General features: G+C 41.2%; 1 protein-coding gene across 10 annotated transcripts in view; it reads right to left on the bottom strand.

The window, feature by feature from the left end:
- LOC148348706 (uncharacterized) overlaps positions 1-17,372 on the bottom strand; it is a 92,639-nt gene that overhangs the window by 34,390 nt on the left and 40,877 nt on the right. For 7 of the 10 annotated variants that reach the window (XM_088322146.1, XM_088322148.1, XM_088322141.1 and 4 more), the window contains exons 3-6: positions 16,857-16,907; positions 5,177-5,284; positions 3,814-3,900; positions 2,034-2,195 (exon numbers count right to left, since the gene is read on the bottom strand). In XM_088322146.1, coding sequence (XP_088178272.1) covers positions 2,034-2,195; positions 3,814-3,900; positions 5,177-5,284; positions 16,857-16,907 — 408 coding nt within the window. Of the gene's footprint in view, positions 1-2,033; positions 2,196-3,813; positions 3,901-5,176; positions 5,285-5,409; positions 5,706-16,856; positions 16,908-17,372 lie in introns of those variants that run through there. The other 3 variants (XM_088322149.1, XM_088322144.1, XM_088322150.1) reach the window with 3 other exon arrangements.

The following is a 17,372-nucleotide window of genomic DNA, read 5'->3' as shown; positions in this document are numbered from 1 at the left end:
ATCTGATGTTGACCTTGTTTTAGTCATTCGAGACACAAAAAGACATCCATTTATATGGATAAATGGGGCAACTGTCCGGCCCCATGCTTTTTGAAGACCCTCTGGGGAACTTGAAGTTTGCGAATAAGATGCTGCCTGCGCACTTAAACTGGAGTTGAAAAGTCCTCAGAGTGAGCTCATTAGGCTGAAAAACCGCTTACATAGAAGTAAATATTTATTATATTGCTATCGATCGTCACTAGATGGGACACAATCATTATTTAAAAACGGAAAACGATAAAAAGGCAAACTTGCCAACAGAACGGTCCAAAAGAGCCCGCCCATCCAAAAACCCATAACCTCTGTGAAAACAGCAAAGTCAATAGCTTCAATAATTTGCCATTATCTCCTGAAGGTGACCTTGGAAAAAAAGTGGCAGTATGTTAAGCAGAACAGCAACCAAGGCTGTAAACTATCCGGTTCAGATAAAGACAAAAGTCCATAACCAAGCACGCAACAGACGGAGGCAGTCCTTGAGGCCAGTGCGGAGTTGGACCCCGTATACATGACAGCATGGGATAGAGATCGACCTCAACCCCATGAATAAATCCGATCTGAGCTGGTGTGCGTGCGAGAGGAAGACGCTCTCGGAAAGAAGACGGACGACTGATCCGTGTCACGCCTCCAGAGGAGAAAAATAACAGCGGCCATATTTGTTGTGATACACTGAATGGAATGAAATGCGCTGAGAGTCCTGGATGAAGTTACATCGAGTTAAATGAACCCGAGTAGGACATTTTCAAATAATTCAAATAATTGAGCTATACAGTAAAAAACTGCGGTCCCCAAACCACATTTGGCCCAGACCACTAAACATTTCCCAAGAGCATTTACAAACTTTATTTTTCTTGTTTTACTCAAAAAAAGGAACTCAAACCATGAGTACGGGTTTGAGATTGTAAGAGGATTCGAACCAGGGTCATGGCAGTAAGAACACCAAAATCTCACCACTGGACTACCAGTGATGTAGACTACACCTAAAAAGGCATTGGGTTTTGTCTCATTATCACACCATTCTTAGTCACAGTACCAGAGACAAATTACAATTTAGTTGTGCATTTCACATGTAAACAATGACAATGGATGTGTCATTAGAATATTTTGTTATTTTAATATTTGAAACATACAATGAAATTAACATTGTGACTAAAATAGTGTGAACATGAGATAAAATGTATTGCCTTTTCGCAAGTCATTTATACCACTGGTGGTCCAGTGGTCAGACAACCAAGCTAATCCCGTTAAGACTGTGCACGAGAGAAAGTTTATGTTCCGTGGCCTTTTTTCTTCTGTGAAGAACACATATATTGTTACATTGTTATTTTTTAATATCATGATCATGAAGAGTGTTATCATTTATTTTCCGAGTTTAGTTCTGTGTGGAATCCAGAAGGGCTATTTGATTGTGGCTTTCTGGAAAACAATACATTTATAAATCTAAGCTTAAAACACACTTCTATTCTACAGCATATGAATAACCTATATGTCATGTTGACAATATCTGTGTATTATTTGCCCTCATGTAGGTTTTAGATCAGGGGATGGTGTCATAATAGTAGTTTGCAATAATCTGTGCAGCCGTTTGAGACTCCTTGTGATTAAGGGCGTCACAAATAAACAGGACTTGACTAGACATTTAGACAATCCTGCAATAATCACACTTTTTCGGTTATAAACTGACCCTGGTCTATAATCAGAGGAGGGAAAATATATGTGGCCCTTAAAGGAAAAGGTTTGGGGACCCCTGTTTCAAAGCAAGCTGGATGAATGGCAGTACACCCCGTTTATTGTTTTCTGGACGACCAGATATAGCTAGTCAGCGTTTATTGACCTTGCTTTCAAACTAACTGCATCTCTATCCACATCTTACTCAGATATGCTGCAATCGATTACCGATCTAGCATTCTTTTTTCAATTTGGAATGACATTTTCGTCTTACTAACTAAGCAAATTCAAAACAGTACACGCAGAGCGAGTGCATTAGCCTGAGTTACCTGCTGATAGATCCTGGGGGTTGCGAGGAGTTTGGGGTTCAGGCAGCATGGGGCTGTGCGGCAATTTGGGGGCCTCTGAGCCTGCCGAGGGTGCGGGCTGCAGCGGGTCGGCGATACTTGCGGGCTTCTCTGCTGTCATGGCTGCGTTACCCCCCTCCAAACCTTAGGGACAAATACAAAGAAAATGTGAATATAATAGCATAAAACGGTTTTACATTACAAATACATGCAGCCCGCCAATGGATATAATCCAGCCCGCGAGACAATACAAGGAGCAGTACAAGGAAAAAATAAGCCGTGACTTTGCAGTTTGCATGAGTTTCTTTGAGTTAAATGAACGGCATTGGAAATGGATCAGACGGTCATTTGGGTTAGCGCCTTACATGGCTGCAAGGCCGCTATTGGGAAATGTGGAGCACATTGTAAAGCGCTTTGGGAAGTCATTGACTTGAAAAGCGCTACATAAATGCAGATCATTTCATTTCATTTCATTTGAATTATTTTGACAAATGCGCCTTTGATAAACACTTCAAGAGATAAAATCTTAGGGAAGAAAAAAATATTGAGAAAAGGCACCAGGAAACGTTTTATTATCAAATCTTACACCCCTGATTCTTTGTTGTAAAAGGATAGTGGGATGTTTGGACGCGTTCTAAGGGATGGGAAGGGCACCCGTATGATGCGGCAAGGGTAAACCAGCGAAAGCTGTCGGGCCCTGCTGTTGAACAGAGGAGTGTCTTGTGTCACATGGCCGGTTTCTTGTGTCCCGTTCCATCTGGAGGGACCAAAGCATGACCGATTTAGGCGCCGAGGTTCCCGACTTGTTTGGGTGTTAGGGGATTTGGCTTGGTCATGGTCCAAAAATGTTTGTGAGTATTTTTTTGCTATTTTTTCTCCCTTTTTTACTTTCTTTGTTATCATATGTGTCTTGCTGTCGGTCACCCCTCTTGAGGGATATGACCAAGGCAGATAGATAGATAGATACACCCCTGATTGATGATCAACTCGTCACATACCGAAAAATCCCCAGCTCTACAGCAAATGCACGCTTTTAAGCAATTAATTTACTCGTCCAGCCCTTGTGAGAGTGTTTTTCTACCATAAGGCCTAGAGGAACATCTCCAAATACAGCCCTCCTTCTCCTGGGTCCTCCCAAATAAAATATGGAAATTCAAGTGAGCTTCGGGCTGGTTTGGGTTGTAATACTGGCAGGATTTTAGTGGCCCATGAGTTAAAATGAGCTTGACACCACCGGCTTACCCTAAAAACAGTTATCTATTTTAGGTAAATGGACAGATCCATTCATTGAGTTCATGCTACCAAGCCTCCTGGGTTGCTTTATTTAAAAAGAATCCCCTAAAACCTGTCGTAGTGAATTTTGGATCTCATTTGGGTTTTTTCCCCCGACCCAAGTCTATCACCAAAGAATACCACAAATCAGAATGTTTGACAAGTCAACTTTTAGCGCGATATATGCAAATTCAACTGAAATATCTTCCATTTGAAACGAATACAATGTACTTTTATCTGTGTGTGTTGAAGCCGGGAGCGGAAACACGGCGACGCCAAGTTTCATCAAAGCAACGTTGACATCCGAGTATGTAGAAGTTGGCACGGTGAGAGGCGCAGCTCATCCGAACGTGTGCAAATGCATGGATCGCCACAAGCCAATTATCTCCCGAAGCGTAGCATCGTTTTGGTGCGGTATTAGAATGATTTACTGTCGGTGAAGTCAAACAATATATATAGTGCCAGTAGCGGCAACATGCTCGGTGTATACCTGCAAATAATCCAGGCGGGCTTGAGTGTTTCATTTGGACTGGGTTGCAAGGGGAACTTAGAGGGTCTGAGAAACCTCCCACAGAGGCTGGCAGGAAAGGGGAACCATCACAGAGAAGAACAAGACAACCAAAAAGGAAGGGAAAGGTATATCATTAGGAGAAGTAAACAAAAAAGCTGGCAATACTTCAGTAAAGATAATCCTGAGGGCTTGTGTGACATATTTGGACCTAGGCATACAAATATACTGTAGTAGACATTCTGAAAAAGTGTACATCATTTTCTTCATGATAGAATGCATTAGCATTCTTCAATCTAACTTATATACGGTGTCGTTTTCTATATAGAGTTGAAAAATCTTGTTCACATTATCTGATTTCATTTCAATAAACAGTTGGCCATACACAGTTATTTACACATTGTTCAGAATTTCTGGCTAGGAAGGGCTTGCCAATTGACCGGCAGTCAAACAACAATGTCGCATTTTTTCCCCCCTAAAAACTGAAATACTTTGCAATAGAGAAGCGGATCAAGCTACAGTCAAGTCAAGTCCTGTTTATTTGCGACGCCCTTAATCACAAAGAGTCTCAAAGGGCTGCACAGATCAAAGACTATTGCAAACTACAGCTAGCAAATATTTTGCTAATTGATTAAGATAAATACATTTGTCAATCAGATAAATCAAAACTTGTAGTTTTCCATTTGAATCATTCTAAAAATGGAACATTGCCTAAACCACTAGATGTAGCTTCAGTGTGTGGTGACTGAAAACGAGTGCCAAAAAGCACAAGGAAGAAAAAAAAACTAGGGAGACTCAAAGTGATTGGACAGAAAGCATTGTCTTTGTTTCTTTGCCCAGTTTTATTTTTGCTATTGCTATGCGTAGCGGCTCGATGGCAGACGAAGGTGCCCTCAAGGTAAGCCTCATGGTATGTAGAATAAATACAAATAATCTTCACCTACGAGTATTCTTTGTTTTTTTGTTTTTCTGTTTTAACCTCTGGGAGGCGCTAAATAATATACAATGTCTCTTCAAAACAGGTGTCACTAACGCTTTTGAAGTTAAGAGCTACAACAAGGACAGTACAAACATCTTCTTTGTACTTTTATCTCTTTGTTATCCTTATATCCTCACTGTAAAATGTGGAGCTGGAGTGCCACGTCCAATTTTGTTGTCACAATATATTCCATGTTGTAACAATGACAATAAAGGTATATTCTTTTCTATTCTATTCTATACTTTTTGTTCCTGAATGGCACGACGAGCTACTAGTTTGAAATTCATTTCTAAAATAACTTATCACGTTACTACTATGGGGTTACCATGTTATTACGAGGTTGTAACCATACAAAGTTATTCATACCAGAGTAGAAGTCCATCGCCAATAACTGATGCGGATCAGCTTTAAGCCCGTCTCCCCGATGCTCCGATGCCAACATCGACGTCTGCCCCCCTGTGGTCACTTTACAACCTGCAGGAATATCAGAAACAAAAAGATTGTGATCAGTTTTGCTGAAAGTTGGATCCGAAACGTGACAACTGGACCGTACGGCATTCACGGAGTGAGAACCGTCGCGGGTGCATCCAGATGCTCACCTGGTGAACGTTCTCCCAAATGATGCATGCCTTCCATTTAACTGATTGAGGTTTTATGCCCGCGTCAACGACCTCGGCTTAGTCTCCGCTGCCGCTTTAACTGACTGAGCCGGTAACATTTTGAAACCCCGGTCGCACGCAGAAACACCCACCCGCAAGTAAGCAGTCCGGGCGTCTGGGTCGGGTGTGACGCCCCGGGTCTTCTCTGCAGCCCTACCTCCCCTTCGCCTTCAAACCACGCTAATCTCCATCCCTAGGTCCGGACCAGAGCGCCGGATCGTAGCCCGGTCCGTGCCGTTGACGGCTATACACGTCATTTGAACCGTGAATGGGTTTAGATCTCGGTAGGAAGGGCGCACACGAAGGGAGGAGGGCAAAAGAGAGAAGGAAGGAGGTGCCACCGGCGCTCCTCTCCCGGCAGCATCGGAAAGATGACGTTGAAGTGAACGGACAGGACGCCGAGCAAAGTCACAAACACTTCCACGTGCAGACATGCGAAGCCGGCGCCGGATGACGCTTATTGTCTGACTCGAGAAAAACAAAAGCTTATAGGACGCGGTCGACGAGTGATTGGCGAAGGCCCAGGGGCTCCCGAGTGTGTTTTGTACACAGGCATTAAAAAGGGGAGAAGGGTGTGGAGGAGTTATGTCCCGGTACAATTTAAGGTTCATCACTTGGCTGAATTTATCCTCAAGTTGGTTGCATGAAAGCAGGTTATGTTTAGCTGGGCAACAGCAGTTTATTCCCTACAGCAGAGGTCGGGGACCTTCGGCTCATGAGCCAGATATGACTCTTTTCATGAGTACATATGATGCAGAGATACGATGCTACTCGTGGTAAATTTCCTCTGTAGCGTTTCGATGCTGATGAGCTTAAAGGCGAGTTTGATACGTGCATAGATGAAGCAATACTGATGATGCAAGCTTCTGGGTCTTGTATGTAAAGGGCACAGTCTTAACGACAGTTTACAGAAGGGGTAGGGAACTTATGGCTCGGGAGCCATATATGGCTTTTTTTTCCACAGTAGTACATATGGCTATTGCCCATCTCTCTGTGGCGTTCTAAGTCAAGTGATTTCATCCCGATTTTGGGCCATATAAAGCCGAAGCAACTTCATGCAGAAGTTGGATAAGAAACCATTTAAACTGATGGATAAAAACACCAGCAAAGGACTTTGATTGGTCGAGCAGTACAGGTGGGCGGATCCCTGCACGCAGCGCAAGGCACTTCCTTCTCTCCCTCTGGCTCGCTCAGTGCAGTCTACACCCAAAGTGAATATGACCATGTGCTTATCGTTTGCAGTCATTTGTGACATTTTTACAAAATAACTTTGCATGCACATTGTTTTGAAAGCGTTATTAAGGACACATTTCATGGAAAAAATGGCCTCAACACTCATAACTGAAGGTGGAAGACAAGTTGTAAATTGAATATTGACATTGATTTGGGACACAGGATTTGGCATTATTATCATTTCATACATTTGATGAAATCGTCAAATGACACACAGTGAAATCAAATGTGCTGAAGAATGAGCTTTTGTCTAGAGAGCGTGTTCGGCAGTTTTTCAATTTTGTCTGAAAATCTATGATGTGGCTTTCAATTCCTTTTGAAAACATTTTTTGCTTTCATGGCTCTTTGGGTCAAAAAGCTTCCTGACCCCTGGATTACAGTCAATGTTTCATTTTGTCTTGAAATGACTCTCTCAAAAATATTTTGCTATTATGACTCTTTGGGTCGAAACGGTTCTCAACCCCTGCTTACAGCTAGCCTGCTCCTGGCCAGGTTACCAACCAGGCTAAGATCATCCACAAAGATACAGAGATACCGTGTATTTGACTTTGGCAAATTTTAAGACATTGTGAAAGAGTTGTAGATGTTGACTTCTCTTTCCAGAAGTCAATCACTGATTGTGCACACTTGCGTGTAAAAACTGATCCTGGGTTGCATTTACGCACATTCATTTTCAGCTCTGATTTAAATACACCCTGTAAATGTACATGCATTTATGTTGGGAATTGTATTGGCTTATCAAAGGATCAATCAACATTTGAATTGGTCACTATCAGTGTTGGGAATAATGTCATTAGAAATAACGGCGTTATTTTTGCAGTAACGGAGTCATCTAACTTATTTTTCTGCTGTTACAACGCCGGTATCATTATTGATGGTCAAAAGTTGTTTGCTACTACGAGTTATTTACGTTCATGTCTTGTTGGATCATGTCGACTACCTTAGAGTTACATAGTGATTGCCAATCTAGTACTGACAAATGATCGGACCTTTTTTTTCTTTACTTCATGCATCAATATCAGATTAAATTGAAGTCAATTTTAATTAATTTAGGAAATCAGACTGATAACCATTACATATGAATTCATAAACAAATATTGGGTACATTTGTCTCTCAAATATTAAAATAAAAATTAAATAAATGAATTTACTTATTAATGAAAAAAACAAATCAACTCTAAACATATTAAATCCCTTAGTATTTAATATCCCAAACCTAATTTTCAATTTGTGTGCGATACTGGTAAAAGTGCATTGGGTTGTTACTATTGTTTTTATCAAGTCACCGTAACATTAACAGGTCATAGGAAAAATATTAAGTTTATCCAGTTTTTAATATTGGACACCTGCAAAGGAGATTGCATAGGATGTAAGTCAGTTATTTAGACTTTTACACCTCACTATTGTTGTTTTGATTATGATGTACTTTTTACGTAATTCTCACTATTGGCCAATCATGTTACTGTTCTTTGACCGCCACACCTTTTCAGGTGGATCTTCTTAAGAGATCTAACACAAAAAAGAGTGCCGGGGAAGAATGGGTTGGACATTCTTATCTGAGGTGTTGGTCTTCTCCAGTTCTCCTTGGACGTCTTCTCTCCTCATTTTGAGTGTCTACTAAACTATCAACTCATCAAAAACGAATAGAAGACTGGCAAACAACAGGACAAAGACAAAAATCTTCTTATGAGAAGGGATTGAAAATAAAACGCAACTTATTGGAAATTTAGTTCCCGTTGGCTGAAATTTCAAACAGACTTTATACAGCTTGAACGAATCCGGGACGGTGCCCATCGCTTAATTGACCAGAATGATATAATCGGGGATAAGCCCAAGGACAGTTGAACGTCCTCCAGCTGACCTCAGTCTCACCGTGCGTGCAGCTCTTTAGGTCTATTCTCGTCACTTTATCAAAGGGAGACATCGCACTACTTTTACCTTAATCGCCACCAGACTTTTAAATGGATATTTGACGTCTTTTTCCGTTAATGGCCCGGAAGAGATGATGGAAATGTGAAATCAAAGCGGCAGCCTTTCCAGCAGCTCCGTGTTATTTCGTACTTTTTGAGATTTATTGTTTTTTTAGTCTTCTTCTATCTTCTATCCTATGGTTATGGGTTTTAACGCACAAAAGTGTGTTTATTCCAGGAATCAACTCCTTGCCCTGAGGAATTCTCGCGCCGGCGTGATGAGGGGGCCCTATCGTGGCTGCAGAGCCGGAGCTAAGGCTAAGCGGCTAGCGGCGTTATAAGTCTTCTGTACCGTCCGTAATCATGGTAAATGTGAACTCCCTACCAAATAAGACCGACAAACTGGCTGTGCTGGTGAAAAACCTCAAAGCGTACAGGGAGTGCAGTTTGCTGTGTTTTACAGAAACCTGGCTCCCGTCTAGCATTCCGGACGCTAACATGCTACCCGGCTTCTACGCCGTTAGACAGAGACACAAAAGCCTGCGGGAAGCGGAGAGGATGTGGACTCGCTATCTACATGAACACGAGGTGGTGTAACCCCGGGCACAAAGATTTCCATCTGCTGCAGGGAAGTCCAACTTTTGGTCTAGCGTGTAACGTCATCCACTCCGCTGTTGCTAAACTAAAACATAGCACCCCGAGGCCATCCTGTTAATCTGTTAAAAAACAACAAAGGATACTGCTGGAAGTGTGAATTTCCCTACAGGGATGAATAAAGTATCTATCTATCTACTTTGTTGTCAAAGGCACTGAATGCATTATAATAATCCATTCGCCTGCCATCAAAACGATCCAGAAATGGATGTATTTTTTTATTTTTTCAAAACTCACAGCTTGACCTGGATGTCATAATCGTGGCCCAATTTAGCCCAACCTTTTTGGAACCGCTCCCGCGGAGGAACATCGGATTTGATTACTAGAGCGAATACTCTGAGGATCAATAATTTAAATCATTTGATCTGGAATTGCTGTAAAACGCTAGTGGTCTCTTCCTCATTTGACATGAAGGAGAAAGACCGCTTCAAGCTGCTAGCAGTGTCAAATAGACTTGACTTGGCAAAGTGTTAGATTGTGAGCTAATGAAGCCAGCAAAGCAGTGGAGTCAATTTTAGACACGATTAAAACAGTTTTAAAAGAAAACACTGTCATGTGCAAGTAATGGGTGACCGTGCCAAGCCTTGTGTGCTGTCACCTTAGCTTAGACTCCGATACGAGCGCTAAGAAAACCGGGCAACCGGCGTGCAACATGCTGAGAACACCGTGCGTGCAGGGATACGATCTTGTCATACTCAATGTGTTTCCTAAAAAGAAAAACAAAAGCGCGTGTTTGCCCGTGGCCTTGAGAGTTCATAAAATGAGAGACGACCGAGATCTCCATGTGAAATTTTTTCCCAGCGGTGATGTGAGGTGCTTCATTTTGCCGTTATCCTTAGAAAGCAGTCTTTGTATGAAGCAATCGTCTCTGGTTTTGAATTCTGTATGCATTTAGCAACACAAATCACACACTTGCCCTGGAATGTCTGTCAAGGGAGACGACTTAATAAAAGGCGGCTTTCGGTTTTCCGCATCGGCTATGGGATTAAAAAGGCAGACTCATCCGTCATTTGTACCGAATCACTTCGAGTTACATAGTCATTCAGATGATTGTGCTGTAGCGATCCGTCAATCATATCAGTCCATTCGATAGAATTGGCAACAGCGTTTCGGACATTAGATCAGGGTGTCAAACTCAATTATACAGAAGGCCAAAACTCAAACCTTACCTTTGGTCACGGGCCGAACAGGATAAATATTTATTGAATACACTTTCCTTTTTAAAAATAAATAAATAAGAATTTAAAACAGTCAGGTATATTATTCCAGAATAAACAAACTTAAACATTAAATGACTTAAAAATCGTTGCTCTCCATAAAAATATCTCCTATCAAAACTATAATTCAGATTCAGATTCAGATCTACTTTATTGTCATTCTAGTACACGTGTATACAGAACGAAATGTCGATGCATCTGACCCCCACAGTTTCCTTGAATGTACAGATATAAATAATGTTGTATTGTATTTTGGCTACGTATAGTATTTTACCATAGTGCCGAAAATATGAAAAAACGGAAAATATAAACAAAATTTGTGCTTTTCACTTTGGGATGTTGCTTTAGTGAAAAACATCTTCATGTTCTTCTTTAACTCTTCAACTTTCTATATCTTTTCTCTGGATTCAAAAGTTTTTCAGCTTACTCTGAAGTTTTGTCTTGTGGCGCCGTTTTACATGAAATTCCTTAATGACGGCCACAAAATCTCCACAAATAAGACACGCGGGTTCGCCGGCAATGTCAGTTAACATCATTTTCTTGGCCATTGTGGTTTTTAGTATCCGAGTATAATTTGAAAGTTATCAGGGTTTCATAGACCCAGGCCATTATAGTAGATGTATACAAAAGGATTTCACGGGCCGGATATAATTGTACGCCGGGCCGGATGTGGCCCGCGGGCCCTGAGTTTGACACCTGTGCATGAGATGAACAGTAAAACGGCAGCATGGTTGGAAGAATGATGCCAAGACAAGGTAAGATTGTTGGGTTTTAGTTTATTAGCACAACACGTAGGCAGAGAAAGGTTAAGTGTATGAAAGGAAGAATAGTGGACAGAACCAAGAGGGACAGGTATCATGACTACAGTGCATAGATTAACAGACACAGAATGTGCTTCTCCGCAGAGCAAATCACATTTTTCAAAGCTGGACAGTTTAAAGCTTTCATATGTTTTAGGATTATATCTCATTTGTGGCAATATAGCAAAAGGAAAAGTGCTACATCAAGTCGGGTTCACATTTTGTTTGGGTGTCACAAAAATGTAGTGTGGCAACAGTAGACAGGAAAACAAAATCCCCTTTCAATCTAGATTCACATATCACTCAGTTCATGCGCTGAAAAATATAACAAATTTCACCGTTGTAGGGAAAATAAATAGAATTATTCTGCCAATAAAAGGTCAAAGGTTGCGCCGATTTAAATTAAAATATTTTCACTGACATTGCAACAAAAAATATTTAATGGTAAATCATATTATTGATGCATTTTATATACTGTAATCCCTCATTGATGGGGACTAGAGCCTCCTACAATACGCAGAAATTCCACAAAATTGCCCCACCTCTATATTTACCATGCACTCTTCTGTGCATGAGTCAACTGGTGAAAATGGATTACAGCTACAACCGTGAATTTAATATTAGGAAGGCCAGAATTGGCACGTCTACCGACAAAAGTACCTTCTGCCGGTCACCAATCGCAGCAATACGGGATTTAGGGATAATGGAGTTCGGTTGTAGGACTGCAGTTTATTTTCAGGTGGACAGAACGGAGAAAAAGAGTCGCCAGGCCGGACAAAAATGCGCTCTATCGGCCCCTGCTGACAGCAATAGGCAACCAGGGATGACGAATAGCGGCTGCACTGTTGCAGTTCATTTTAGGTGAAAGGAACAGGGAAAAAAAAGCCGTCACGCACTTTAAAAATCTGCTCTCTTGCCCCAGAATCCCAGCAATATTTGACCAAGGATAGTGCATTGCAGCCAACGAATGCAGTTCTTTTTAAGCGCGTTACAGCAGCCCGAACCGAGGAAAAAAAAAAAAAACGCTCTGTGATCGTGCATCTGGTACACAGGCTGCAAGGCGGGAATTTTTGTTTAATATTTTTAGTGAAACAGACTAAAATGTGAAAATTGTTGAACAAATTCAAGGTTCGGGTAGATTGTTTTAAGGTGATATTGTTTTACTTAGGAAAAAAAATCATATGTACTGACATGTGATGGGCCAAATGAGTAACAATATAAAATACTCTAAGAATACAATCACATTCTAAAATGGGAAAATAATTAGTCTCTGAGATTTGTCATTTAATTAATACAGTAATAGATGGAATCATTAAATGGTACTAAAATGAACATTTTAAGCAGATTTGAAGAAAATAATTGAAAGTTCACAAAAAGTGCTGATTGATTTTAATATTAGAAAATTATAAAGTAATTATTTTTTTTTCCAGTATCAGAAAATTAGATGACATTTTACTGAAATAATGTAGAGTCTAAGAAACAAAATATCAAAGGAACCCATTGAAAAATCGACTGCAAAGAAATGCTAGATCAGGGGTCTCCAACCTTTTCCAATCAGAGAGCTACTTTTTGTTACTAATTAGCACAACAGTACCCAGTTTGATACGCATTCCCAAATTAGCATCTTATGTCATTAGTATGTTGTTAGGTTAAATATTGGAAGTAGGCTTGAATAACAAGCACCAGGTTGGAGACCCCCGGGCTAGAGAAACCCTGATACTTCTTGACTGATTGTCAAATGACAGCGTATTGAACCTGCATTTATTTGGTTTAGAAATCACAGGAGTGCAAAGGAAGGAAGAAAGTCCACAGCTCAGTTGAGGCAGCTAACGGTTTAGAGAAATGTCATGGACCCGAGCGGCAAGAGTAACACTTTCGTCAAAGAAACATGTTGACGGACGTATTAATAACGAGTCAGTGGGGATATTTCCAGACACCGACTCTTGGCGTGTACGTGTGACAGAAGCTCACAACGGGGTGTTGACAGATAACTCCAACAGCATCCGGGAATGACTTTGAAAGGTCGGAGTTGAGCCTTGAAGCGTCATCCTGGCGGTCGTGTGCGTGTCGAAACTTTTTTCGCGCGATTCAGGACTCGATGAGGTCGACTTGTTCGAATGTGGCTGGATAGGTCATCGTCTTAGGTAAGAATGTGGCCAAAGTGTCGGAATTAAGATGATTTGCAGCTAGCCCTCCTCTAAGGAGACGGGATTGGAGCCGACGGGAGAACATTTCACTGGAGAGCGACCAAATGAAGTGAGCGGGAAAAAACTCAGACTGAGCGGGAGTGAAAAACGTCATGAGAAGCGCAATTTGTTCAAGTTATGGCAACTCCCCAAAAGATTTCTTTTAGTGGACTCCAGAGGATTATTGGTTCTAGTTTCTAGTTCTCATTTAATTTTTGGGGAGTATCAAAATGAGTGACAGTTTGCATGACATTTGTCCTCTTTGTGATTTTGAGAGTTGTTTTGCTCAATTTCTTTGTCAACTTGAAGAGACGGAGTAAATAGCGATTGCGGAAATGATACAATGCAAGACTTTTAAGAAAAAAACTTCCTTAATATAAAAAATTGCATATGTTTTACCAAATATGAAGAAAGGGAACAAGAATAATGTTTTCAATCAACAACCGGTTGTACATATTTCAAAGTTGAGGCCCGCAGGAAGGTTGCCTGTGATGATTTTTCATTCGGGCCCCGGTGCTGTGGAATTCGATCTGCAATCTCAGTGGAATTTTTAAAATCTAAGCTTAAAACACACTTCTACCTCCATAGCATATGAATAATCTATATTTTATGTTGATAATATGTGTATTATTTGCCCTCATGTAGGTTTTAGATCAGGGAATGGTGTCATAATAGTCTGTGGTTTGCAATAATCCGTGGTCTGTGCAGCCCTTTGAGACTCTTTGTGATTAAGGGTGTCACAAATAAACATGACTTAACTGATTTTGAGTTTTTCCTTGGCCTCATGTAGGTTTTAGATCAGGGGAAGGTGTCATAATAGTCTGTGGTCCGCAATAATCTGTGGTCTGTGCAGCCCTTTGAGACTCCTTGTGATTAAGGGCGTCACAAATAAACATGACTTGACTTATTCAGTATTGTATTTGTGTATTTTTTTCACTGTGTATTACTTCTCCTTAAAGAGAGTGTTATCTATGTTTAAAAATGTATTTGAACTATTTTTTTCCCAATACATATTAAAAAAAAACATTTCAATTGAGTGAAACATAGGAATTTGCGATATTTTGGTTTCTGTGAATTAAAGGTAGTTCACTTTTGCAAAATTATAAACTGTATAAACTGCTACTCATGGTGCCTGAATAATGTTTTTATTTTCATTTAATGGGGATTTTTATATGAAGGACATTTGAATGTGGTGCCTGCTGGATACTTCAAATTACTGACTCATAACAGTTTTTTGGAATAATGGCTACATGCTAAGGAGATCTTATAGTTAGTTTTACTATTTTTGATCACTGTTGTTTGTTTTTATGACCATTACGAACTGTTTTCATCATTTTAATTATTGGTAAATTATGTTCCTGTTCATAGATTTTTACTTTAGAACAGGTCGAAATATTCAAGGTTTGGTCTTGCTCCACTGTTCTCCCTGCCACTTCAAAGTTTATTATTGGATGTATTCCCTCCTTATTTTAAAAGTTTACTCAACAAATCACTGACAGAGATATAAGAAAATACTGTTGCATTTATCTGATCACATTGTTATTATATATAATTGTATTGTGTAAGTTTTCAGTAGGTTCACTTAGCATCACTAGACTATAGGAGTCTTTTTGACCATTTTCAAGATTTGATAAGTCCGGCCTTCGGCTTGTAGGACATTTTTTTTAAAATCCCCCCACCCAATTGACTTGTTGCCCCTGACCTGTTGCAATAATGTTTTTCAAATTTGTAGTTTTAGAAGATTTAGTGGGGAAGAACAACAACACCGCGTGACGCTTTCTGGTGATTGCCCGCTCAAAATGATATTGCTTAACCGATATGTCAACGACACGATCGTTTCAGTATGAAAAGTTTAACGTGTAACTTCTTGTTAAACACGTGAAATAATAACAAGTGCATAAGCGTAATTCATTTGCATAAACTCTCACGAGAAGAAAACAAATACATAACGGCACAGCGGGTGAACCGACACCCCACTGTAAGTTTGCCCTGCATATACTCATGTGACCCTCATTGCAGACTCAAGGAAGACATTGACAGGAGAGAATAGCAGCGTTTGTGTAAATGCCGGAGAGGGAAATAGGCGCGTCGAAGCAGAAACAACAGCTGATGGGCAGTCAGTGTGGCGATGAAGGCGGGATCTAGTCCTCTGAAGCGTTAGGGATTGCAGAGAGAGGAAGGGGAGAAGGAGGATTTCAGAAGCAAAGGAAATCATTTGTGATGGTAGCGGTTGAAAGAATGATTGAAATGAGCGGGATGATTAGAAAAAAAGTCAAAGAAATATGCGGGAGGAGGATACAGAGGGAATAAAGGGGGAAAGGAAAGAAAGCAATTAGTCAGGTTTCACAAAGTCAACAATCGACTCATGTAAAGAAAAAACAAACCAACACATATAAAAATATAACTAAGGGTTTGATTTCAGCATCGGCATTCAGCAACAAGCATCTCATCTGCTACTTTGAACGTCGCTCGAGCGTCGGCCGGCTGAAATCTGCTAAGCGATTTTCCCCAGCGAGGATGGCACATGCACATATACGGTACAGCTTGGTAACCATGGCGACACAAGCTGCCATTTACCATCATGCCATGCGAGGCGGCGAGGGACGACGCTTCCACCGACATTTATCCCTACTGAGGCACCCAGAAGACCCGTGCACTTGAACACAGAATGTGAAGGCAACAAGGAGGTACCTATTACATAAATTTGCAACTTTTCGCTCGTATGATCAGAAAATCATCCACTTTTCAGGGGTTCGATTGTGCACTCTCAATAAAACATGTATAGAAAATGGGGAACGTACTTCGAGTTCCATCAACTATACTTTATGCGGAATCGATCATTGAATTGAGGGGAGTTATTGTGATTTTTTTCCCTCACATTTTGTCGACCTTGCCTCTGTTCACACACGATAACACTTTGTGAAAAGCTTTTCTGAATGTCAGAGAAAACAAAAAAGAGCAATGGCCATCATTGGCATTTGCAGATGAATGAGCGAATGAGGCAGCACAGCGGCTAGCACGTGTACAGCACAGTTGTGAGGTCATGAGATTGAACCTCCTGTGTGGAGTTTGCATGTTCCCTCTGTGCTGGCGTGGGTTTCCTCCAGGCACTCCGGTTCCCTCCCATGTCCCAAAAACATGCATGTCAGGTTAATTGGCTGGTCCTAGTTGTGAATGGTGTGAAGGTTTGTGTCTCTGTGTGCCCTGCAACTGGCTGGCAAGCAGTTGAGGGTGTCCCCTGCCCACTGCCTGAAGATAGCTGGGATGGGCTCCGGCACCCCCGCGACCCTATTGAGGATAAGCGGTGCAGATATTGGATGGATGGATGAGCGAATGAGGAAGTTTGAAATGTTGGCAGGCGGGCGCGAACGCTGTGAAGGCGCTCACCTGGCTTTTGCGCGCCCTGAGCTTGCTGTTCTCCGTTTTCCAACGCTCCACCTGCACATGGACACAAGAAGAAAAATGAAGAACGTCAGTCAGACGGGAGCAACAAACACACGGGCCGGTGCTGATGCATGCCGCGGCAATTCAATGAGCCTCTGCTCTCCCGCATCGCTTTGACGTCCGTGCCGACGAGTCAAACGCGGCGCCGGTCCAAACACTGCGTTCCTCGAGGTAAGGAATGTCAACACGGGGCAGGTTTTGCGAGCTTCTGTGCCGGATGTCAACACTGGTGACTCGCTCGAGAAGCTCGCGAGGCAATCGCATTAGCAAAAAAATGTGACGGAGAACGTTGCTTTGCATTTTTTTGAATTTATTTATTGATGGACTTCAGTTTTAAAAGCCTGATGCAAGTTCCTAACGTCAATATGCTATCCTTTAAATGTGATTTTTGTAATTTATGTGAAAATAGAGTAGAATTTTACATTACTTTTAAATTTTAATCCATCCATTCATTATCTG

The sequence above is a fragment of the Urocampus carinirostris genome, chromosome 18 (genome assembly GCF_059441175.1).
Source record: "Urocampus carinirostris isolate Australia breed hairy pipefish chromosome 18, RoL_Ucar_1.0, whole genome shotgun sequence".
NCBI classification, from domain to species: Eukaryota; Metazoa; Chordata; class Actinopteri; order Syngnathiformes; family Syngnathidae; genus Urocampus; species Urocampus carinirostris.
This window is presented reverse-complemented; position numbering and strand designations above follow the sequence as displayed.